We start from the raw sequence: 25,540 nt of genomic DNA on the forward strand, positions 1-25,540 counted from the left end.
CATATGACATTATACAGTAACTTAAACCAAAGAAGAATAAAAGCAAGGCTTACTTGTTTCTTTTCACTTTCATATTTCACAACTTTATTTTTCACAAGTTCTTCTGTTTCTATTGCTTTAGCATCCTGCTTCTTTAAAGCCTTAAAAATTGAAAAACATATTGTGAACTTCATTTAAAAAGTTAGAAGTCTTCCTTTTAAGTACATTAAAATGAAGCAATCTACCTTACATTTAAGAACTAAACGACTGCTTTTTGACTAAACGAGTGTCTAAAATTTCCAGGTGAAGTCAATGCCTATTGTCATGAAAAATAACAAAAAAATGCTCATGCATACATAGGCATACTGGGCCACATACAATATTACAACTAGCATTAACATCCTTCTGATCTATAGATCCACAGATGCCCAAGACTGACCCCAAACACTATGAAGTGAAACACTAAGAAGTTGAAGAGATCCCTTATAGATAAACTGTAAAAATATCAGATGAGGAGAATGTATTCTCTAGTACAGAATATGCAATTACACTACATATGACGCATTGAAGTGAGGAAAACCCTTCTATAAAGTTGTTTGAATTCTGACAGATGTTTAGAATTGTAGTGTTAAAGCAGGATTAACTAAATCATTCCTGATCTAAAGCTCGTTATGCTTTACTTCAAAAATAAATAGACAAACCATACAGATTTTTCCTGTCCCACTCTGAACTGAGTGTCTAAAACCACCAACATAAATTTTATAAAGCATCTTATGAAAATAAAACTGCTTTGACTACTAATTTTGAAATATTGTCCTTCCTTAAACCAACACTATTTACAAAATGTAGCTAATTACTGGTAAAGAAATGCAGCAGACATCACAAGACATATGTAACACCAAAAAAAAATCTTAAGTATTGCATGCCATAACAAACTCCTCCACTTCATTTGCTATGAATTTGACTAATCGCATCAAAAACTCATTTCTTTGCTATAATACATGACCAAGGAGTTTCCAGGCTAGCCACAAAATCAATTCATTGGAGATCTTAGCACACAGCTTTTATTTTGATCCAGTATTACAAAATATAAATACATCTATAGCCTGCCCAGAACAAAAAGCTTTTTTTCCAGTCTGTTCTTTCTAAATATTTATTTTACATCGTAAAGGAATATTTCCTTAAACAAATATCCCTAAAAGTGATTCCTGTCATTAGTGCAATTGCAATGCAATTTTGAACATTTTCTACTTGCTGTATACTGGGGAAAGTTTGCACTTCATTAAAAATTCAACTGTAGAAGCTTTATTTTCATAAGTAGCTTTGTAGAGAAATAAATGGATGTCTATATTTCTCTTAACCTTATATCCTCATCTCATAAAATGCATGGATTTCAGTATGTTTTGGCTTTCTCTCCTGCTTGAACAGTTTATACTAAAAAAAAATAGATTGTGGAAGCTACTTACAATGTCACTGAAAATATTATGCTACATAAAGAATTAAGGTTTCCTTTTACTGATTCATAATCAGATAAATCACAATCTTGCAGTATTTAAGGTATTTTTCTAACTATTCAGTACATGTTGAAATTCGTCCTTATGAGTTACCAATATAACTCAAAGTTACATTCAAATCTGACAGTTTCCCAGCTTGGTCAAAAGGACTCTGGGAAGAACTCCCCCAAAGCTATAGCACAGGGAAAAAATAACAGCTAATGTTATTACTGTACGTAAGGTGGTTGTTGTTTTACTTTTAAGTGATACGTACTAGCTGCAATTCTGTTTCATTTTTCTAGCAAAATTAGAAGCACTGCTATATACAGACAACTGTTTGCCAACCTTAATTTTTGCAGTAATTAATTGTAAATGTAATTAATTGTAAAAAAATAAATTTCTTCATGTGCTGATTTTGCTAGGAAAGTCAGCATATAAAGATAATAAAATTCAGTTTAAGGAAAACTAAATTATAGCTCAGTAAAAGCTGAACTGAATTGGAAATCCTAGGAAAGCTTTCAATGATGCCCCTGTAAAAGGCAATAGTACATTTCTGCATCACTAGTACATCCAAACTCACAGAAGAACCACAGAAATCAATATGTCATTTCAACTTACCAGAATCACTGTATGATATTTAGACTATTAAACAGCAATAACATCAAACAAAAAGGCAGACTTTCATATCACTGATACTACAAATATAATGTTTGCTTTTATTTTCTGTATATTGTTTTTAAAAAAAAAACTACCCATAATCGTTTTATTATTAAGAAAAAACACTTCAAATATATCAAAGTTAAAATACTACAAAAAAAATGAGATGGTACAATAAAATAAAACATACCTCACATGCACTGCTTCAACTGTGAAACATAGTTTTCTCCAATAGGTACCAGACAGAACATGAGTTAAGCAATTAGAACGTCATTAAGAACGGGAAATATTTGGTCATCCACAACCAATAGCTCTTACTAATGACTCAGAAACTATGTAGGTAAAAAATAGCACTATGCTATCTATTGCCCTCCTTCCTAATTATCTCTTACTGGCTTATGCCACTCTTGTTCTCCTCCATTGAAGATTTCTCTGCAAAAGGTTTAACTTCAGAAACGAAGACTTACATTAAAATGTAAAAGACACCATATAAAGAGCCAACACTTTTTTGTTTAAATTTCATTTCACAGAATCATTAAGGTTGGAGAAGACCTCTAAGACTATCTATTCCGACCATCAATCCACCCCCACTACGCCATGTGCCTCAGTACTACGTTTCTTGAACATTTCTAGACCATCGCCAGGGACAGCAACTCTACCACCTCCCAGGACAGCCTGTTCCAGTACTTGACAACTCTCTCAATGAATAAGTTATTCATAACATCCAAACTGAACCTCCTCTACTACAACTTACTTCTTGTCTTATAACTGGTTACCTGAGAGAAAAGGCCTACCCCCATCTCTCCACAATTTACTTTCAGGTAGCTGTAGAGAACTATAAGGTCTCCTCAGAACCTCCTTTTATCCTTCTTTGTTGTCACCAAAGAGGGAAATGGGGGAACGAAAGGGTCAAAAAAATAACATTTAGGAAGTGGATGCTGAGTACAGCAGTTCCAATATCCTTCCTGATAGTTTCCTAAAAACAGGCAAGCGTGGTCCAGGGAACTTAGCAAAGCAGCACTGAAGCCCCAAGGAGTGGAAGTAAGTCTGCAGTCATTAGAATTCCCCCAACAACATCCTTTTTTTTACAGGGATTAACGTGTAGGCTGGCCAGTAGATAGCTAGCAAGGAGGTTGTGTAAACTTGTTAGGCCCTGGAGGGAGCCACAAGGAAGCAAAGAATTTGTGTGAAAAGACATCTTTATAACATGGTTTCAGGATGGGCCATTTAGATGTTCTGCAGTCTGCTCAGTCAGAAACAGGCTATCGTCTCTGACAGGCTAGATGAACTTTTGAATTAACCCAAGGGAGCAATTCTTATAGGTTTTTATTGTTTTTTTAAATAGACTTTACTGTCATGAGATAGTACAAGAATATCAACATACGTTATATAGCTCCACTCACTGTACTTCATCTGTAGTGCACTAATATCCACACTATTAATAAGAAAATCATTTACTTGCTACTATTAGTAGAAAGTATAGGGGAAAAGTATAAGAACTGTGGTTACAGAGGTCTCAGCAATCTTTTCCAAGAAGAAAATCTTCAAGATATGACTTTTAAAGTTTCTTTTAAAAAAAAAAAAAAAAAAAAAAAAAACAACTTTTCTTCCAAATAAAAATAGATTTGAAAGTAGTGCACAGACCACAAACTGAAATTGGCTCTTCCAAAGTGAAACTGAACAGTGAAATAAAGTCATATTAGACAAAATATGTAAGCCTACCAGCTTCATGCTTTATTTAAAAAAAAAAAAAAAAGATACTTAATCTGAATGATTTTTTTTCCCCTAACCTGCCACATTAGGAGCTAGCACTGGTCCAAGTATTTTACTATTTCTTTAAGCATCTTGCCTAGCTATTTCAGAGACATTTGTATGAGACCTGCTCATGTTCCAAGACAGAGAAGCGAGTCAGACTCAAACTGCAATCAAAGCAGAAATTACTAGCCACAAGTGGCACACCACACAGCAAAAGGGCAAATATCAGTCATACGTTAAAACATCCAGATGTGTCAGGGTACAGATAAAGATGATGTTTGTTTAAAAGGGTCATAGAGAAGGACACATAAAAATATAACTTTCAACGTTTTTGACCATCGCTCTACCCATCCTCTATTTAAAGTCCACCAGCTCTTCTGCACTTCACAGTATGAGCAGTAAGATGTACCCATAGTCATTACTTTAATCAGTGCATTCAAAACATTCTATCAAGATGATTCTGTACACCTAAAGTGAACAATGCACGCTCCTTAGGTCCTGAAGGAATTGGCTGATGCAGTTGCCAAGCCACCCTCCATCACATTTAAAATTTTTTGGTCATCAGGAAAAGTCCCTGGTAAATGGAAAAAGGGAAACATCATTTTCATTCTTAAGAAAGGGAGACACAATAGAAGGGAGACAATACAAGGAAGGGATGCCATCCAGAAGGATCTGGACAGACTTGAAAAGTGAGTCCATGAGAACCCAATGAAGTTCAACAAGGCCAATTGCAAGCTGTTGCACTTGGGTGGAGGCAATCACAGAATTTTTTTTTTTATTTTATTTTATTTTTCTTTTTGAGAACAGCCCTGTAGAGAAAAACTTGGTGGCCCTGATGGGCAAAAAGCTGGACAACAAGCCAGCAGCATGCACTTGTAGCCCAGAAGGCCAACTGTATCCTGGGCAGTATCAAAAGGTTGGTGACCAGGTATAGAGGGAGGGGATTATCCCCACACTGGCCCATACTCATAAAGCCCCATTCGGAGTACTACTACAGCCACCAACACAAGAAAGATGTGGAGCTGTTGGAGCAGATCAAAAAGAGGTCCGTGAAAATGATCAGAGGGCTGGAGAATCTCTCCTGCAGAACAGGATGTGGGAGCTGGGCTTGTTCAGCTTGGAGAACAGAAAGTTCTGGGGAGACTTCATTGCTAACTTCCACTACTTGATGAGAGCTTATAAGCAGGAGGGAGACTGACTTTTTACACAGGCAAAGGGGAATGTTTTTAAACTAAAAGTGGGGAGATTTAGGTTAGATGTTAGTAGAAAATTCTCTTCTCAGAGAGTGAAATAGGTTGTGGAGAAGATGTGGATGCCCCATCACTGAAGGAAGTCAAGGCCAGGTTGAGTGGTCAGCCTGATCTCGTCGGTAGCAACCCTGCCCAAGGTAGGAGGGGTGGACCCAGATGATCATTAAGGTCTCTTCCAATCTTAGCCATTCTATGATTCTATGAATTTCATCAAAATGATTCTCATTTGATCAAAATTCATAAAGACAGGCATAAGAATTAGTAAAGTCATCCAGGATAGCCATTACGTATAAAAGGTGTTTTAAGGCTATTTTTAAGAATATTTGATCTTGCTTAGGAAAAATAGAGGTATATATGCAAATGAGTGTTACTAAGTGGATGGTGCTTTCACATTCAAAACAAAGCAATAAAGAATCTCAAAATAATTTTAATTTAGACAAAAATCCATTTTGGTAAAGTATCCTATGTATACATGCCAGCAGCAATGACAAGATGAACACATTTGATGTCGTTTCTAATTTGAAACAAGTTTATATCACAGATAGAAGTGAAGATGGGTGACTCACACTAATTTCAGGTTTTCTTTATAAGCACTGCTTAAGTAGACCTCGAATACACACCAACTCAAGAAATATTACCAAGCACAGAGTCAAAAAAAAAAATGCAAACTTAAAGACGTAAAATTTTATATTTGAAGTTTTCTTTATAGCCAGCATATAAGCAGATATATTCTTCATTAATAATCAGTTCATGGTGCTAACAATGAAATATAAATAAAGTTTGATGATCATGAAAAACACAGACAAAGAGAAGTCAAATGGAGAAAAAGAAATAGCAAAGTGTCATCACGTTCAGTTAAGCTCTGAAAATATGTAACTAAATAATCTAGATTTAGGAAGATGTCCAACTTAAGGTGGTAAAATACTGACAAGTAGTGGCCAGTTACGGGCATCGCACTTTCCCTTACAGATCACTATAACATTTAAACCTCATCAGAATTTTTGATTAAAAGTAATGCTGATGAAATCCAAAAGTTAAATTTGATTTGGTTTAGTTTGAGATGCACAGCAAGCAAAATAATGAAAAAACTGTCTCACCAAATTGCCACAAATACTTTAAATAGTATTTATTTGTAAATTATCCATACCATATTGAATGATTGGATTTTAGATCTCAGTCCAAACCTTATCCCCTTCCAGTAGTGTTACTTGTAAAGCATGTTGGAGAAAGAAAAAAAGATAAAAAGAGACTTCAGAGCATTAAATCCATGCAATGGTCACCACAAGACCGGAGTTTTGCAAAGACTGCCTACTTCAAATATAGGATGTAAAAGAATTCATAAGAAACCATGTAAACTGAAAAATTTATCTAAGAACTTTGCTCAAGGACTTAAGTGAATGACAAACATAATTCTTCTATACTGTAGAAAAATAAATACCTTAGCAAAATACAATTACATCAGTGCAAGTAATGAACAAATGAACAAAAAGACTAGTACTCAGCTTACAGATTCATTGTTGAAACAACAATCATGTAAGACTGTTCACAAATTTTAAATGCTTCAGTCATAGGTTTCATTATGCATTTTATTTGGTTTATCGAATAAAAATCTATTTATCTCTATCACCCCATACAAAAGAAACACAAAGTGAAAAAATACCAGTTCAAGAACTCAAATTCTTAGATTGTTTTGGTGCTGGCATTTTTTCCTCTCCTTTTTTCAATTCAAGACAACATCATTTCTAGACTTTTTACCTCCGTAGAAATTTTTACATTCCTATTTCCTGTGTAATGTATATTCTATAAGGTAGAAAATATTTTTCCTCAGAAAGTTTTCTCATACAACACCTTCTCAGTTTATATTACACTGAGGATTGTATTAGAGTATTACAACACGTACAGAGTTCATATTAGTTTGTTCTTAAAAAGAGAACAGTTCCAAAATTAAGCCCAACCTGGTCCAATTTGCCAGCGTGTCAACTGAAGAGCTCAACCTAAGAAAATGTTCCTAAGAGCTCTGTTCCTAAGAAATATAAACGCTATCCAGAATTCACATAATTTTCTACTTGGAGGTTGAACATAACAGCCTTGATATAAGCAGCAGGAAGAGTTCTACTACTACTGGAAGTGTAATGGAAGTCTTTGTTTCAAATCTAAACTGCCTCCATTTTCTTCTGCAATCCATTAGAGTCTCCCTTTCATTAAAAAAAAAAAAAAAAAATTGTCACTAGATCCTATTTCTTCCACTGAAGGTCAGAAGAGCCTGAAAAAAAAAATCCTCCATTCATTGCAATATCAGTAATCTAATTTTCACTAGGACCCCAAACAGTACGTCCAGTCAAAGAAATCCAGAAGCCATGGTGGAAAAAAAAAAAACAAAAAAAAAACCAACACCCAGAAGGAAGATACAGATACAGAGACACAAGCCCCCTCCTGAGAAAGTGAAGACATTCACCAAGAATGAGACTCAGAAAAGTTGCAATTATGAAATACTGGGTGTGGAATAAGTCTGTTCCAGTCAGGACTGGCTCTGAATCTTGGGTTGGGCTAACCTTTAATAATGAAAGTTTACCAAGCAAACTAATAGGGGCTGAACTTTCCTTTTAGCTTCACAAATGTTAGGGTCTGAATACTGAATTTTTGTATCATAAAATCTTGTTTAAACAGGAAGGGAAAACAATTCCCAACTCCTTGGGAAAAACAATTTAAAAAAATGTGTATAACAAAATTGAATTTGCAGGAAAGATTAAAATATTTTCACATGCAGCTGGAAAGCTTAAAGGAATGGAAGGTTAGGGCAACCACTTTGCATTTAATATTCATTTTGCATAGAACACAAGAGATGAGCTATTTGAAAGAAATATATCTAGCTTAAAGGTTTATGATTCACACTGCCAATCGTGAAACTCTTTGAAATATATTTGAATTCATTCACTTGAAAACAGATTTTCCTTGCAAGGAAATAATCACAGTATCAATATATCTTTATAGATAAAAGTCATTACATTATTAAGAGCACAAAGGAAGATTTTTCCAATTAACAGATAACACTATCAGGTAACAGCAAATCCTCTCATAACGCATGCTGCTACCAGATTGAAGGCCCAATCAAAAAAAAAAAAGTCAAGTAATAGACATAAGCATATTGAAGATTAAAATCCCTATGAAATATTGCATCTTCTGAAAACTGTAATAAAGCACACTTGTTCATATAAAAGTCCATTTCACCCACTAAGATATCAATAGGGAAAAAAAATGATGCACTAATTCTGAAACAGTAGTAGAAATACTAAGAACATATTTATTAGCATTTTTAATTCATATTTTAAAAAGTATGTTATCTTCTTAAATATGACCTCTTTGAAGAGTCTCTAGTCTCATATGAAATATAAAGCACAGGTCTACCTTAAGGCTCCTCAATATCATGGCACAGCATAAAACTGCTTTCCAAAAAAGCACATATACCATCATTAAAAATAAAAACATCAGAATTATGGATTTCTTCTCAACTACACCTTTATATTAGAGATGACATTGTAAATAGTATCTTAAGGATTGGAACAACCTGATCTTAAAGGTCTCTTCCAACCTAAGCCAGTCAATGATTCTATAAACATGAAATAATTACAGTACGTTGAGATTCACACATTTTCCAAATAGCACTATAAGCAGAAACAGAGGCATACTCGTCTTACATTTCTTAAAGTAAGCACAAAAGGACATTATATTACAAATTGAAATTACAGAAAAGTATTAACATTTTTATTTGTCTATTAAACAATGTTTTATACTTCATCAGATATTTGCTCTGACCTAAACTGTTTGAAAAGCACTGAAAAGCCAATGCAGCGTATTTGATTGCCAGTTTGACAGACACAGGGTCATAAAGACAGCAAGATCTCAATTTGATCCTGAGTATCAGGAGTTTTCATTTGATCTTGACTATGGAGAAGTTTTCATTTGTATACCTCTTGTAATTGAACAGACATCTGTCCCAGTTGGTCCTGGCGCCTTTCTATAAGCTGTCTTTCAGCACGCATTTCTTGTTCTATCTCCTGAAGTCTTCTCTCTACACGTGTTGATACCTTCAAAAGGAAAAAACAACTTGCAGGAAATTAGGGTGCATTTCAACCACATATTGAGATAACAATAGAGAAAATAGTAAAGAAAGTATGGGGCAGAAAGAAAGGAAAATGAAATAACTTATTTTATCAAGCAAGATTTTGAACAGTATAGCAAATAACCAGAGTTACAGCACTGAGTACTCAAGATTGCTGTCTTGTTAGAAATACCCTCCTCGTTCATTTACATTACTTTTTTGCAAAGTGGTAGTTCTAATAAAGCATTAAATAAGTCAGTATCAAAGCTTGGTAGCCACAATACATAAATTTTAGCTTCTCAGCTGCCACAGGCCTAATCTATAGAGAGTCAATTCCTTCAATCCCCTGTATGTAAAGCAAACCAAAAAAATTGCTTCATTTTCATAAACCCATGAGTGACAAGCGGTAAACAAGAAACAAGTACAGAAGAATAATTGTGTGATAGCACAAAATATTTACATAACTTTAAGAATTTTTCCCAATATTTTATCAATTCATATACAGAGGAATATAAATAAAAGTCTGTCATTTGTTAAAGCAATCTGTAATTCAACATCAAGCTGCAATCCTTATTTTTGCTTTTCAAGCTGCTAGCAGACAGCACCCTCTTGTGGGCAGCAAATTAAATTTATATCATTTAAGCTGAAGATTAGTTAGGAAAATAATTATGTTTCCTCCCTACTTCAAAACTAACGGTTTTTAAGAGTCACTAGAAAGCAGCTCAATTACCAAATGATATTCAAATAAAAAAAAGATTTAAAACACCATTCAACTACAAGTTTCATATATATGGAGTGAACAAATTCTCACTAAGCATGCTTCTACTAGCATATGCATGTGTATGGCTAGAAAATTTTAAGAACATGGTTATGTAGCAAAAGTAACAATTAATGACATGCTTATGCTCTGATCTTCATGAGTACTATAAAAAATAATACAGTCCTTATATCTTTACAAAAGGAATGTGTCAGTTACAGCTTAAACCGTTACAACTTAAAAAACTGTTCTAGGAATATTCAAATGAGGAAATATTGAAAATTGAGAAAATAGACTGATTATTTTTCCAGAAATTGATAAATTTGTAAGGGCAAAGAAGAAACTTCAGCAGCAACTTTACAATCACTTCGGACTGTTAAGTATCTCAGCTGATCTGCATGAGGTTGTTTCAAAATATTTTATTTTTTACTTTCTGCCTTAAGCAAATTGGGAGCTTCTCACTTTAAGTATGCTCCTGCATATGCTTCCTATATTTTGTTTGCTTGGTTTTTTTTTGTTTGTTTGGTTTTTTTTTAAGATAATTTGCATACACTACTTTTGGATATTTGTCCAACTCATTTCCTCCATATACTGGAGCTTTTTCTGCACATGATGTTATTCCATAAACATAAAATTTGCACTATCACAAGCTATTCCAACTGGATAGGTTGCTCTAAAAGTAATGCCTCTTATTTACTGCCATGGAAATGACAACAGATAGAAACACCACAATAACACTATTTGATAGAGCAAATTCTCAGTTACAAATCGTCATTTTTCACTATAGTCCAATCATCAACCCACGCTGTCTAAAAGTCTTTTACTTCATTCATTGCCTATTTGAGTATTTCACATATTAAAAGCCATGCATGGGACTTGATTTATAACAAATGTCCTCTCTTCTGGTACAGTTTTTGTTTATTCACCACACAAAGTACGTATTAGTACCAAAAATGCAGTTACTCCAAAATGACAGTTACCCAATCTACACTGGTGCACACATAAGAATTGTGTTTCCTGGTTTTGTAGCCTTTCTGATCTTCCTCAGTTTATCACAGAATGCATGACATGCAATAATAGGAATAAAGACAGAAGAAAGATTAGAGCCATAAGTAAGCAAGCAGTAAGCAGCACACGAAGAAGAGACTAAAACTCAATTATCTTTTTTTATCCCAGATGACCCTAATTCAAGACAACATTCCTACCATAACAGTATGTATCTTGTCTTCTAGATCAAAAGCCTTAGCGTAGACAAGTGATTCACTGAAGAACAGTACAAGGAACATGGAGCTTCTACATAATAACATGAAATGCTAAACTAAATTATCATATTTGCCCTATATAAGAACATGATTTAAAGATACCTTTTCAGCACTAGAGACTAACTGAACAATACTCATGATGCTAAGTGCTCCGCCTCTGTGTTAGGCTTTCATTTAGCAGAAAATATCTCTAAAAGTGGATTTGACTACTAAGAAGCCCCCCCTACCATTGCCAATCAAGCACAAAGTAAAGAACGTCCCATTTAAAACCAGGGTGACAATGCCTGTCCTAGAAATTGATGTCTCTGCAGCCAACTGCAGCATTATTGTTTTCATTAGAAGTGCATCATTAAACGCTTCAGCTTCCAAAGCTTTACTTGGGAGAGAAACTATCATCCTTGAAAACAATTACTCTTCTTTTTCTATTCCCCTTATAAGTAAAAAAAACTAAGGAGAGCGTCCTTGTTATACTGTACATCTCTCACTTTTTGCTTCACTCAGATAAAATCCGTGACACCTGATTTCTAGTTTTGAAAACTTGCTATAGTAGGTCACAAACAAAATACATTTTATTTCTTTCAAAAATGAAAACAGTGGCTGCCAGAATTCCAGAAGATTGAAGAGAAGGGTTAGTTCCTCTCATTCAAAGACACAGAACAGCTGTACTCTGGTCAGCTGCAGCAGCCATTTTCTTGTGAATAGTCCTGCTTAAAACTTTAGAGCTTGTTAATGTCCTGTGACATTAGAGGGGGAAAAATAGTATACTGAGAAGCAGACCACAGCAAAAACAGTCTTGCAAGCATCTAAGAATTCCCTACCAGATAAACAGAGCTCACATTCTAACAAGGACACGCTGCTAAATTCCTCTAAGAAGGCTGAAGAGGCAAGTCTTCCTCTGCTGATTAATTCCATCATATTAAGTGGTATTGATAGATTATAGTCTCTTGAATCTCTGCCCTATTTCATCTGCACAAGTACAATCATTAAGCCTGTTGATGCCAAGAAGTTGCTCTTGCCTACAATACTGGTATCAATGACAAATGCATAACTAAAGACCTTGCCAGATCATTTTCTACTAATTCATGCAATTTTAGAGCAAGACCAGCCATCTAGAAGACAATAAGTACACTCAACACAACGCTTGCTCCGAAAAGTCAGTATTGCTTCTGATATTGAATTAGCATGCACAAAAAAACATAGACTCAAGTCTGAGTCTGGAACTACCTTTTCCTAACTAGTGGTGTTCTCACCTTCTCTCGTGCCTGCAGCAATATTCTGATTTGACTTCCAACTCAAAAGATTAGAATTAGTCTCCTTCCAGCAGATACAAGAGGCAAAAAAGAGAATCACAGCTGCACTGTCTCCTTTGCTACATTTGCCACAATGCCAAGATCATACTCTCAAGAGACTCATTCATTTCAGAAGACTGCACAGATCATAAGGATTGAAAAGGATAGGGAGAAGGGAAGGAAGAGGAAAAGGAAACCTCAGATTTCATGGTTGTAATAGAAGCTTCTTTAACATGGAAAAATCTAATTTCTATCTCTCAAAAGGTATCTATTGCACTTATAGAAATGTTCAAAAGAATGTTCAAACAGCAGCTTACGCCAAAACCAAATTTTTAAACAAATTCACTGCACACCCACCTGTAAAACATTCACTTTGACTTTACACAAATAGCCAAGATAAAAGCACTTGTTCCGCTGATTTTATTAAGGAAGGATAATATAACAACGATCTTGTCTGGCCTGGAAAGGATCCTGTTCAGATATACATACTAATACACGTTGCTGAGTACCAGAGCAAACAGTAGCCCATATCTTGCTTAGAATATTAAATATACATGATCTTTTCTTGGTAGGCACACTCACCGTTTCTTGTTTTTGGGACTCCGAGAGCTTTTCAGACAATGCCGCTAGAGCCTCTCTCATTTCTGCATCAGCCCTTCACAGAAAAATACGGGTAAGCCTTAATACTCTGCAGCGCAAAAGCTAAAGATCAACTGGGTTAATTTTAAGCAGCAATACTCTTGTGGATTTTTAGGCTACTTGAATTCATTCTACAGCTTCTAAATTCCTAGCATAATTGGAGACCAGCCTCAAGTGGAAAATCTGTAATAGAAAGAATTTCCATTTCTCTAGTGAAGATAACAGAGCACCTAATAATGATTCTATCTAGTTTGAAATACCAGACATCAGGTCAACAAGTACAAATTATGAACACGTCAACACAATCCTTTTGAACAGGACTAGTTCTTACTGAGAAGAAGAGTACTAATTCCTGTTATTGTTATTAGAAAAAGCATCATATGTTGAGACGGCATGTACTGAAATAACCAAATCATTATGGCCTGAATGAGAACTTGTCCTCATGAAACTCCAGTATCAAGAACATAAAAGGAATGTTTTACTAACAGAAACTCCCAAACCCTTTTCTGTCTGTCTACATATAAAAAAAGGAATGAAGCTACATATTTTATGCAAATCAGAACTTGTACTTGCTATTTACACTTAGAAATACTGCACAAGAGGATATGTAACAAGCCATTCATAGTACTAGTTGTACAGATGTACTGGTACAGCGTACAGATGAGTAATTTATTATTTAGAAGCATATAAACTATTTTCTCCATTGTTCTTCACATACAAGTTATACGGTGTATACCTATCTCTTCTTGAAAGCTCCCGACTGATGTCATCTCCAAGACGAACTTGTTCACTACTAATATCGCGAAGAGACTGGTGGAAAGAATGCAGCTGTAAATTAAAGTACATAAAGTAAGCCAAGGCTTAAGAAGGCTTTTATCTATAATATTTCAAAAGTACACCTATACAAACTTTTAAAAAGAAAATATTAAATAGAAAGCAGCAGATAAAAATAATGTCTGAAACAACTTTATATGAACTGCAGATCAGCCTAGATGAAGCCATTGTGCTTCTGTTTCTATAACCTTTCACAACACTTTCTCATTTACATTTGATTTTCAGTCCATTATTTGCTAAACAAAGCTCCCAACCATGTTTTTTTCTATGCTTTCATTTTAATTACCCGACATTGCATCATCTTTTTAACTTAATGCAAGGCAAAATGAAAGATCTGAATGGTTAAAGTCAGGACAGAATTTCCTGTTCATACATGCTAGTACAAATGAGAAAAAGTTCTGCCCAGCTATATGTACTGCTAAAGAAAGACAGCATGTAAAACTGCAAGTGACCAAGCAAAATACTGTGATGTTTTCAGAAACTAGAATCTACAGAAATTTTCATTACTTTTGACATCACACTATTCACTTTCTTTTAAATCTACTAATTCAGAATTTTATGAATCTTATTACATTGACTGTTACAAGATTACCGTCTAATTAAAAATTGCACAGAACACTGACAGAATATTTCATTGCTGAAACTTAGCCTCCTTAGCTTCACCATCAAAATAACTTTATTTGATGTAAAATCGAAAACCTTGATAGCTGCATACAGTCTGCTCGGGAAAAGAACTCTCATTAGCAACTCTCATTAGTACCTGATTCAAATTATCAGTCTCGTTGACAAATCGAACACTTGCAGATCTAGACCTTCGATGTCTATTGCCCTGTGAGTCTCCATAGTCCCTGAGAGGAGAAGTAGGCACGAAGTGGTGGATCCCTTTAAGTGATAAAAGATGAGGAAAAAAAAGACTTTTTTTTTTTTTTCCAAACAGAAAACGTTTAATTTTGCTTTGGGAAAAACTTGTGCTTCATCTTGCGAGTATGGATCACATTACAGGTAGATTACTGACGTTATGTAAAATTCACAGGCATACTTGTTTAGCTCTCCCCAGGATTCTTTTACAGTTGAAATATTTTTGTTACACATATTTATACATATACACACATGCACAGGAAAGGTAAGGGGAGCAGGTAAATTATTTCCTCAAATTTTAGTTGTCCGAGCAGTGGCTTCTCTTCTGTCTGGACATAAAAAAGCTTCAAACTAGAACTAGAACCTTTAGAACTTACATTAAAAAAAAAAAAAAAAAAAAAAAAAAAAAAAAAGAAAATTTTAATGTTTCTCCTAAAATGCATTTAATGCTGTTCCTGAAATGAATATTCCTCCCAAATACATATTTTCCTAAAAATAATAATTTTTCCAAGAGACATGCAATTGTATAACCTATGGAAAAGTTCATCATTTTATCTTTTCCTTTTCCACAGAGTATAATTGTGTATAATATGTACATGTCCACAGTCTTCTATTTAAAATTCACATTTTCTTTTGCTGCGAAGTAATCTTCAAAAGCTACAACATTTTGGACTAACTTTAACGTACATATACCTAAAACTCATGCAGCAAATAAGGCAATTTTCTCCATGGAAACTATCAACAGTTGATTTAGATTTCTTGAGATACCAGAAAAAAAATAGACATTTATCAAATAAACAACTGCTAATACTGCTAAATGCTTAATACAGGTCACCCAAATTTCTACACTGAATTTTTTTGAAGAAATCAATGATCGCTCTTCATGTCAGTATCTTTATACAGTTCTATTGCTAATTTCCTCTTTTCATACAATAATAATATTTAAGTACGTTCAAGTACCATAAGTATTTTACCTGACACAGTTTCCCCATCCAAATCACTAGGGTATAAACTTGAGAGAGAAGCACTTCTCATTCCAGAATTTCGGGTTAGTCGTTGACTCTTTAACTGACCTATAGACTGTTCCAATGTTTCTTTTAACTGCAAAGAAATCAGTTTACTGAAATATAAACAAAGACATATACAATAGCATGAAAGTAATCTTCAGTCATTAAGATAATAAAAGCTTTTTTTAAGCCAAGTTTCACCACGAATTACTAGCATTTTTCTTGGTTATCTCTCATACACATAATATTCTCCTAGCTGTAGTAAAACAAGTTTTCAACATTGGCAGTTTCAGATATTAAGTTTCTTAAAATACAGATGTAATGCACCAGGAATACTGAAAAGAAAAAAAAACAAGTATGGCTACTATAAGCCAACTCTGGTTTTAAGCCTCTCACTTTTATCACACCTTTATTTGAAAATCCAAAAAACCTGTATTTCTAGAGGATCATCTCTCCTCCCCTAAGAGAAATATATGAACAGTACTTAAATTACTACTTTAATCTGCAGAAATTAAGAGAGTTGGATCTCCTTCTGAGTGGCACTTTTTTTCTAAAGCTAAAAACACTATTTTAAATCTTCACTGATCTTCAAGTTTGCTTAGGTTCTTTCTAAAGTGTTTTCATTATATTATTTTATCAGAACTCAAATCACTAAGAAAAGCTGAAGCCAGAGATAGGATCTCCTAAATTTTCCATAAAAAGAGAAGTTACTTGAAGAAAAAATAAAGACAATGCAAGTACATTAAAAAAAAAAAGATCACCTCTGCACTCAGTAATTAAAAAAACAAAAACAAAACATCGTATGAAGACACCAGACAATCAAAACAAGAACAGCAACAAACTCAGTCTTCAAATCTAACCTGACCCTGAAACTGACTAATCTTGGATCTCTAACAAGGGAACATAAACTCTGAATCAAGCTACAAGTGCTTAATTTGCATGCTTTACTCTGTCAGCACTAATTTTCATTCCCTCAATATGAAATGAGATACAAAAAAGTAAAAATAAAGAAGTAGTGACACTGTCAAGAATTAACACTCTGGTTAAAAAAATTAGGTGTTATATACATATATAAACACATTTCAAGGTGCTTGTGCTACTTTAAAAAAAGTTATTAACAAAATAAAGAGAGGCTAGTTGAAAAGAGATACTAAAAGGAATGCGTTTGAACAAAATAGCCTTTATAATCACTAATCAAAACTCCATTCCTTGATACTCCCGTATCTATCTCATCACCATTTAAATGAGAAATTCACTAAGGTTTTTTCTTAAACAGCTATAGTAGAAGAAAGAGATGCAATACTTCCTGATCCCAGCTACATTTCCACATATGTACTACAGCAAAAAATTCTGTTTCAAAAAGGGAGCAGAAAATGGGAAGCTTTTTTTTTTTTTAAGCACTAATCAGATGGTATTTTCTTTACTACTTCAAACACAGGTAGATGGTTAGTCCCCAGATTTCTCTTCAATTTGAGTCATAATCAAAAGCCACCTAACATAACAGAAAAGAATGAGTTATAAAACTAAAAATGTTTGAGTAATGCTTCACCTTGATGTCTGCTAACAGAAAACACTTTCAGAATAATGAACTACATTTAGAATCAGCATTTATTAAAAACCATGTTAAATGGGTTCAGTCACCACCAGAAATTCAATAACTACAAAAAGATTACAAAGATGCAGAGTTCAAATAAGAAAGTCCATGAAAGTCTCATCTCTGCTGACCAAGAAACAAACTGCTAGAAAGGCCTTCTTTCTTTCTTTCCTATAGATTCAGGATTTATTCTCCAATTCCCTCCGCCTCCATGTATAAAATAATACTGCCTTGTATTCTAAGTTTCAAGGAAGCACCAGTTGCAATTTGTTTGAAACAAAGTTATAAACCGCTCTTGTCCTACAGGCATTAATTTATTTTACAATCTCTGTTCAGACATCTGCTTTCAAACTCACAGAACCCTGGTGCGTAAGAGAACTTCTGTTCACCTGAAATTTAGAGAAAACTGGTTGGTAGGTTCAGAAGCTATTGCAGAACCATAGAAAAAACTACTGAAACAAAAGGTACGTGTTCTATTTGCACATTGTGCTTCCCAGACTATCATAGTGCACCTACTTGGAATCTATGAACCAGAAAAGTAATAAGGTTTCAAAAATGGTCAGTTTCATTATATAACAGAAAACTAAAGTTTGGCTTAGGCTGCTCAAGTAACTATGAAAAGTTAACATCTACTTAACTCTTGATATATTCTACCCATTGCCACCAAGTTTTCGACTGTGAATGCTGCTAGGAAAAGAAAAGATTTAAGAAAAGATAAACTGAAATTTGCTCACAGTTGCTATTGCTTCTGTTTGTTCCTTGTTGTATTCTCTGTATTGCCCCAGCAAATGGTCAACATGTCTCAGGTTTCTGTTGGTATCCTTAAAAAAAAAAAAAAATGTTTGAGGAAGAAAAATCAAATAGAAATCTCCAAAAAATCTAACATCACTGTTGTCTTTACTATTCCTGATTTATGAATAAATTAATGAAACAAATTGTTTCATTTTTTGTTGTTGTTGTTTTTAAAGGGCCTAAACATTCAAAAATTCCAAACCCTATTCAAGAAGCCAGAACCTGAAGAAGTACAGAGGAGCTAAATGAATAAAATATGATGTGGTGGGTTGTTTGTTTGTTTTTTTAAAACAACACACCAGTAAGGACTTAATTCAGACAAAAACAGCGTAAATTTTCAGCCACTCACCAGAAAAAATATTTTTATACAGAGATCTTAAAGTAACTTACACGTATTTTGCTGGCAAAATAGATAAATAAATTCCTGAAGATCAGCACATTTATCTAAAGTAAGGAAGTTCACCAAGCAGACAAGGGAAAGTAGAGATACAGCAGATAAAGCCACACTTTAAAACTTCCATGAAGAAATTAAAGAAACTGTTACTAAGGCTCTTCGGTAATATTTTCTTTCTGGCAGGAAATCAGCACCCTATTTAAAAGGCAAAACTGTCAATGTAAATATACTTTCTTAAAGTTTATGGCAAGATTACACAGCCCTGAATTTATTTATCATTTACCTATGGCATGGACAGCATTTATCACAGCTTACATAAAATTATACAATAATGGGAAGGAATGCCAACTTGAAGATGACTGCGTCAAGACATACATACTGCATTCTTTACTGTGGGGTGACTTGACCAAAATCCCATCATTTAGTTTATATAACAGTTTCATGGCAGCTTAAGATGTCTTCAGCTGGACTGCTGCAGTCCTACCCTTCACTTCAGCACAATTTTTCTACACAGCAAATCCAGTAACCAAGTGAAAAATGGGAGGATAGGGTGGTAGGTCTGCGAGAAACCATTAGCTTAAAATCAGATTCTCAGGAGAGCAACCAGAAAGAGGTTAGATTGGAACAAAAACCTCCAAAGACAGTGTTTAAAAAAAAACAGTTATATTCTTATTAACTAAACCTTCTACCTTGATGATCACTTTTCAGCCAAGAAGTTCTGAAGTTTAAATTCAGTATTGAAATTCAATACAGATTTTCTCTCCTCACATATTAAATACTTATATGTGTATATACATATTTATTTATTGTAGGTCAAACAATAATTAAGCACAAGCAATAATGCACAAGTCTGCTTCTCCCAAGTTCTTAGAACTGTTAGCTTAGAACGGGGATTCTCACCACAAGGTTATTTCTTCCATACTGATGAATATGAATAGCTTCAAGTGATAAATGACATCAAGACAGTTAAACATCTCCTCCTACATGCAAAATAGATTCATACACCTGCTCTCCTGCCTCCACTGAAGAAGCAGGAATCAGACGAAAACTTTTCCTTGCTCAGGTACAGATCCATTCTAAGTTTACAAGTACTGCTTTTCACTGTGCTGTTCCACATCTACGAATTATTGGAGTTACTATTCCTCTATTGTGAGAAATAGATTGGACTGCCTACCTATTTTTTTTATTTAGAACTTGAAAAGGCATACTATACAGTTGTACTGTAAAAGATGAGGCTGGAAGTTTCCACTATAAAATTCAACATAACTTGTAATGATGTGAAAAGATTTTTGGCATTATTCACTTCATTAATTTTATTAATAGTTTTACTAAACACATTGTTGTTTCTAACAATATTCTACTACGCTTTCATACAGTTGTTACTCCATATAGCATCAAGCCACCTAATTTCACCCCTGAGGCAATACAATCAGTTACATAAAATATTTTGGCTTACACAGAAAGCAATGTCTCCTATCACTACAATACACTGCACAACTTCAGAAGTGAAAATTTGACTTTTCTTTACAAACTGTTTATATATTTTAAAACAGTATTTCATAAGCAACCTGTAAAGTGCTTGCTAACGTATGAATCTTCTCTGTAACTTCTTCAGCACCATAGTTCCAAGCTCTGTTGTGAGATGCTTTCCTCAAAGGTGGCCATCTTCCTATTTGAGCCCTAAAAAAGTTGTCTGAATCACTGGATGAATCTGCCATCAGTATCTTGAAACCTAGGTTGAAAGATCAGAAAACGAACACTAAATCGTTATTGTAACTGAACAAATCCAAGCCATACAACATTTCCAAAGCAACTTCATAGACTATTCAAACCACTACATTAGCAGGATGTATCTTAGAGGCGCATCTATCAACTGTTCCTCAGTTATTATGCTTGTTCACATCATGCAGTAGAGGCCAACATGCAAGGAGACCTCTTTTGGACAGAATTAAACCAACAGACCTATTCTCTACACTAGTAGGTGTTCAGTACACAAGCAAAGATCATAGCTGAAAACAAATCATCTCTGTAAAATATACATCAGGAGAGCAAAACAACTGATGAAGCCCTCATATGACCAGACAACTAGGCACTGCAATCTTTTCCATCCAAACTACCCTATCAGAATCACTCTCCCTTTGCCTCACCCTCATTTCTAAGCTATATTTAGGTTGACTTTGCTCAACTAATACCACTGATTGTGTGAAGTAAGATTAAAAAGCGGTGTCTTTAATGACTCAAGAAGAATTCGAGACATTATGATAGAAGGCAAATGCAGAGTCTTTAAAAGAATAGAAAGGAAAGAAAATCAGGGCCAAAAATGACACACTAATCGGCTTAATTTTAACATGTGGAAAAAAAATAAAATAGGCTATTTTAAGTTTCTTTTTTTGAGAAAAGCTATTTTACTAGAAAAGCAATGTGTGAGTTGATATCAAATCAATTTAGCCAATAATGGGTAACTAGAGTTCGTTAAAGAAGAAAAAGGCAGTAGAGGTTACTTTTGAACAAACAAAGCATTAAACACTCAATACATATACAAAATTAAGCTAAAGAAACATGAACCAAATTAAGCTTTAAAAAAAAACAGAAGTTGAACATCAGAACTCAAAGAGAAGTTGTGTCACATAGAGAAATAAAGTGAGAACCTACAGTAAATCTACTACATATTTTCTGTAAATGACCTGATAATAGAATGGAATGTTTATTGCATTTGCAGAAGCTTATAGACGCTGGCAGAAGAATCAGAGAAAAATAAAAAAATATTTGGCAGACATTAATCAAAGTTCAATATGCACTGACAATGTAATGTTCTAGAAAGAAAAAGATGGGGGGAAAAAAAGCTACTTTCAAAAACGGTGAAATACTACTACTTTTACCCACCCTGCATTCAACATCACCCTACTGCTGTACTGAGGTTAAAGAAATCTGCTTGAATCAAACTCAAAAATAATTTGAGGTAGAAAATATAAGGCTTGTGAGGAAAGAATGGGGATTAAGAAAGGCAAAGTAATGGAGAGAAAATTGGAAGAAATTGTTAGAAGCTGGGATCAGTAATGACGGCTGTAGTAAAATCAAGTAGTAACATTAAAATTGAAACCCTGTAAAACTAGGTTAAGATAGAGCTTTTTTTCCCCTCAAATTATCACACAATGCAGCAGTCTGCCTAGAGTTTATGGAGTTACTACCACTGAGATTTATGCTAACTATCTTTGTGGAGAAACAGTCTGAATCTAAGTATTTTGGGGGAAAAGGAAAAAAAATGACAAATTTTTGAATTCCTTTTGGTCCTGTAGCAGATACAAGAAAAGTAAAGATATTCGTCTTCTAGCCACTAAAACAGAAGTTCCCCAAAGAAACCATGGATGAGATTTAATTCTTACACTGTATATTATACACATGCCAATTGATGTTTTTCCAGAGTCTTATTAAAAAGATATAAATTTGTGTCTGCTAGACTTGGATAGAAACTTTTCAAATATGAAAGGAGAATAAATCAATATAATCAGTTCCTGCTTAAGTACACCAATATTCCCCACAGCTGTTTTCTGAAGTGAGCAATTTATCTCATCTTTGCTCCCCTTATCTCACTAAAGCACACTCCGGCTGCCAGTATCAGCAATCACTATTCCAGTATGTCTCACTCTAGTCAGATGAAATGAACTCTAAATGAGGCTAAGCAAGCATGAACACTGAGTACTGGGAAAAAAAGGGAATACTGGATATTTAAAAAGAGAGAATAAGAAAAGAAATAAAGCATAGATAGTAATAACGATGTGGAATAATTTTAATTTTTATCATAAGGTCTTGCTAATCACTATATTAAGCAGTATTTTCCCCATCAATCTTTACTGGAAGCTCACACAGACATCAGCACAATCTGTATTCTAGCACATAAACTACCTGCATCACTGATAAGCATAAAAAGAAACTTTTTCTTAAAAAAAAAAAAAAAAAAAAGTCTTATCACTTGTTTTGGAGCAATTTTTAATTCCTCTCTAATTGTGCTCTCTGGGCTTTTTTGTTTGTTTGTTTGATTGGTTTTTTTTTTGTTTTTGCCCACTACACACAAGAAGCAGCACAATCACTCAAAACGCAGTAAACAGTGGATTCAACAACCATTTTCCTCAAATCAACAAACATTTTCAGCTTCAATCACTTGGTGAAAAGATTTTTAAAACCCCAAGCAATAGAGAGATGCTACTAATGGCCATACTAAGAATAAAGCACAAGACCAGCCCTATGAGAGATCAGAAACCCAGCCCTGAGTCATTAATCCAAGGGAATTTACTCTTTATTTGTCCAAAAGCCTTTGTACCACTATATTTTCACCTATCATTCTTACATTTGAAGCACATTCATTTTCAATAATCATAGCAAACGGCTGATGATCAGTACCTGCAACATTTTATCTCAACTACAAAGTCATACTAAGTGTTGTTTCAACAAAATTAGATTCTTCAGAAGTGCAGTTCACAGAAAACAAATTATTTTGCTCCTTAAATATGCAGAAGAGCATGTTACACTTGCTCTGTATGTAGAATATTGCACAGAAGTATATTCAGAGTTCAAGAAAACTAACCTTACTTCATGCAAGTCATACAGCTTTTCTGCGAGCTCAACAGCTCCAAGAGAAAGATTAGGCTTAACTCTGACTTCCATGATGTCACATTTCTTTCTAAACCAAACAATCCCAAAATAACATCTTTTACAACATCATCAGTTTCACATTAGTGAAAGGTTGGTTATTGAATCTCAGCTGACAGGAACAAAATCTTTAAGTTTTCCCAAATTCAAAGGAACTGGGTCTCTGCACACCATTCTACATGCACCTCTAGTTAGATGAATATGGGAACTCGTGGCAGAAGAAAGGTGTTGATAAAATACAATGAAAAGGAATAACTGACTGATGTGCTGAAACTATAATTCTGAGAAGTGCCTCAATGCTAAGAGCCAAAATCAGAACAGTTATACCACTGAAGAAAACAAAAGGGAAATGAAGATTTACAGTAATACAACCGATGGTGCTGTTTTCAGCTGACCAGAATTAGCTCGTTAGGATACTAAGTGACTAAAGTACTGAAGAAAGGGAAGTGACAGAAACCTAAAAGGAAACACTACACAGACTTCAAGAAAAGTTCCCATTTACAGTTATGTAGCACTCCTCCTTAGTATAAGTAACCATAGATAAACTGCAGGCACTTTTAAGCTGCAGAAGGATTGTTTCATATGAAGCAACATCCTCATTTTTAAAGGAATTACAGAAGTTTTATTTTAGGTTTAAAAAAAAAAAAAACATATAGAGTAGAGATCTGTACAAATATTCCGTGTAGACATTTGCTGTATTAATTTAAACCAGAAAAGAGTATCATCACTTCTTTCAAAAACCTTCTCTGATTGCAGCTCATAACCATATAACCTACTTGACAGTAAGAAACATTTGTGATCAGTTTTGCATTTCATTTTGATCTTCTAAAGTACAGTTAGTTTACCTAGACAGGCCGTAACGTTTCTTGCAGTAAGAAACACGCCAGCTCTCCCAGGTGCCGTCCCTGCTAACACACAGTGCGCCCATTCCGCGGGGACGTTCCTGCAGAGACCCGCAGGGCACAGCAGCACGACGCGCAGCCTCAAGCAGATGAGTTAGGTACACACAGCCTGACGGCTTCCCAAGCGCTCCTATTTGTTTATCCACACATACGCTAATCCATCACTAGGTAACTGAGCGTAAAGCCGTGAGTGAAGCCTAAGGGTGAACCACATAAGGACTGAGAACGGTTCCAGACCTGTAGTGCTTCTGTTTGTGCCTAAAAATTTCAGGCACCCGATGCCACAAGGAGACACTCCAGCACTGTGCATCCAGGCACCAGAACTACACCAACACGTGACACCGTATCCCCTGAGTTCTTCAACACCGCGGCACAGCAAACGATTCTTTCATACCGTTCGCACCAAACACACTCACGTAACCCAGCTTTACCGACACCCGATCCAACCCCTGAGGAACCCCGGCCGCCTTAGCTCCTCACCCCGCACCTCACGCACCGCCGCCGCTGCAATCCCGCGGGCCGCCCGCCCGCTCCCGAGGCCCCGCATTGGCCCCTCAAGAGCCACCCGCCGCCGTCACCGCGCCGCGCAGGACAGCGCCTCCCCACGCGCCACTAGCAGCGCAAGGAGCAGCCCCCAGCCCTCACCGCGCCGCCGCCTGAGCCCCACCTCCTCGGGGAGCTGCCGGCCCCTTCCCCACACACACTTCCCAGCCTCCTCACCTCGCCGCTATGGCAACTTGAACTAGCCGCCTTGATACCGGAGGGCAGAGCCGCCTTCCGGGAACTCAAGCAGCCCGCGAGGCTACTATGGGAAACGTAGTCCTCGAGTTGCGGTTCGGCCTTGGGAAGGAAGAACGGAGAACTTCAACTCCCAAGAAGCCTTGCGAGGCAGCCGGACCAGGCGAGCGGCGGACACCCGCAGGAGGAATAACTGGAGGCCAGGCCCCGCCCCTCCGAGAGCCGTTGACTCTTGTGAGGCCGCGGCTGCGGGGGGGGAAGTGGGGTCACTTCCCACTTGTCACGGCAGCCGCTACGGTGAAGCGCAGTCCGTGATGTACGGCGGTGTTTATAAATGTGTTTAAAAAGTACAGTTTTACAAAACACGCATTAACGTTTACAAACATTTACATTTTCTAAACATAATGTAAATAAACAGAAAGAGAACAAACAGAAGCTGTGGCTCTGCTGAAACAGATGCATGCTCCATACTTTATACACAGGAGGAGGCTGGAAGCCTGGCTGATCCACTGAAAAAATGAGTGTGTGAGCTACCAGCAGGCTGTGTGTCTGACAAGGAAGGCACCTCCTTCCTTCTCCCTCAACTTTTCCAGA

General features: G+C 35.6%; 1 protein-coding gene across 10 annotated transcripts in view; it reads right to left on the reverse strand.

The window, feature by feature from the left end:
• The window catches only part of CEP128 (centrosomal protein 128), a 102,904-nt gene extending 77,811 nt beyond the window's left edge, over positions 1–25,093 (reverse strand). For 5 of the 10 annotated variants that reach the window (XM_048948604.1, XM_048948603.1, XM_048948606.1 and 2 more), the window contains exons 1-9: positions 24,929–25,093; positions 20,228–20,391; positions 18,208–18,294; positions 15,847–15,973; positions 14,775–14,896; positions 13,917–14,008; positions 13,124–13,196; positions 9,103–9,219; positions 54–140 (exon numbers count right to left, since the gene is read on the reverse strand). In XM_048948604.1, the coding sequence (XP_048804561.1) occupies positions 54–140; positions 9,103–9,219; positions 13,124–13,196; positions 13,917–14,008; positions 14,775–14,896; positions 15,847–15,973; positions 18,208–18,294; positions 20,228–20,377 (855 nt within the window). In that variant the 5' untranslated portion in view covers positions 20,378–20,391; positions 24,929–25,093. The other 5 variants (XM_048948598.1, XM_048948600.1, XM_048948599.1 and 2 more) reach the window with 5 other exon arrangements.
• Positions 25,094–25,540: the final 447 nt, after the last annotated feature.

Source organism: Lagopus muta, chromosome 6 (genome assembly GCF_023343835.1).
Source record: "Lagopus muta isolate bLagMut1 chromosome 6, bLagMut1 primary, whole genome shotgun sequence".
NCBI lineage: Eukaryota > Metazoa > Chordata > Aves > Galliformes > Phasianidae > Lagopus > Lagopus muta.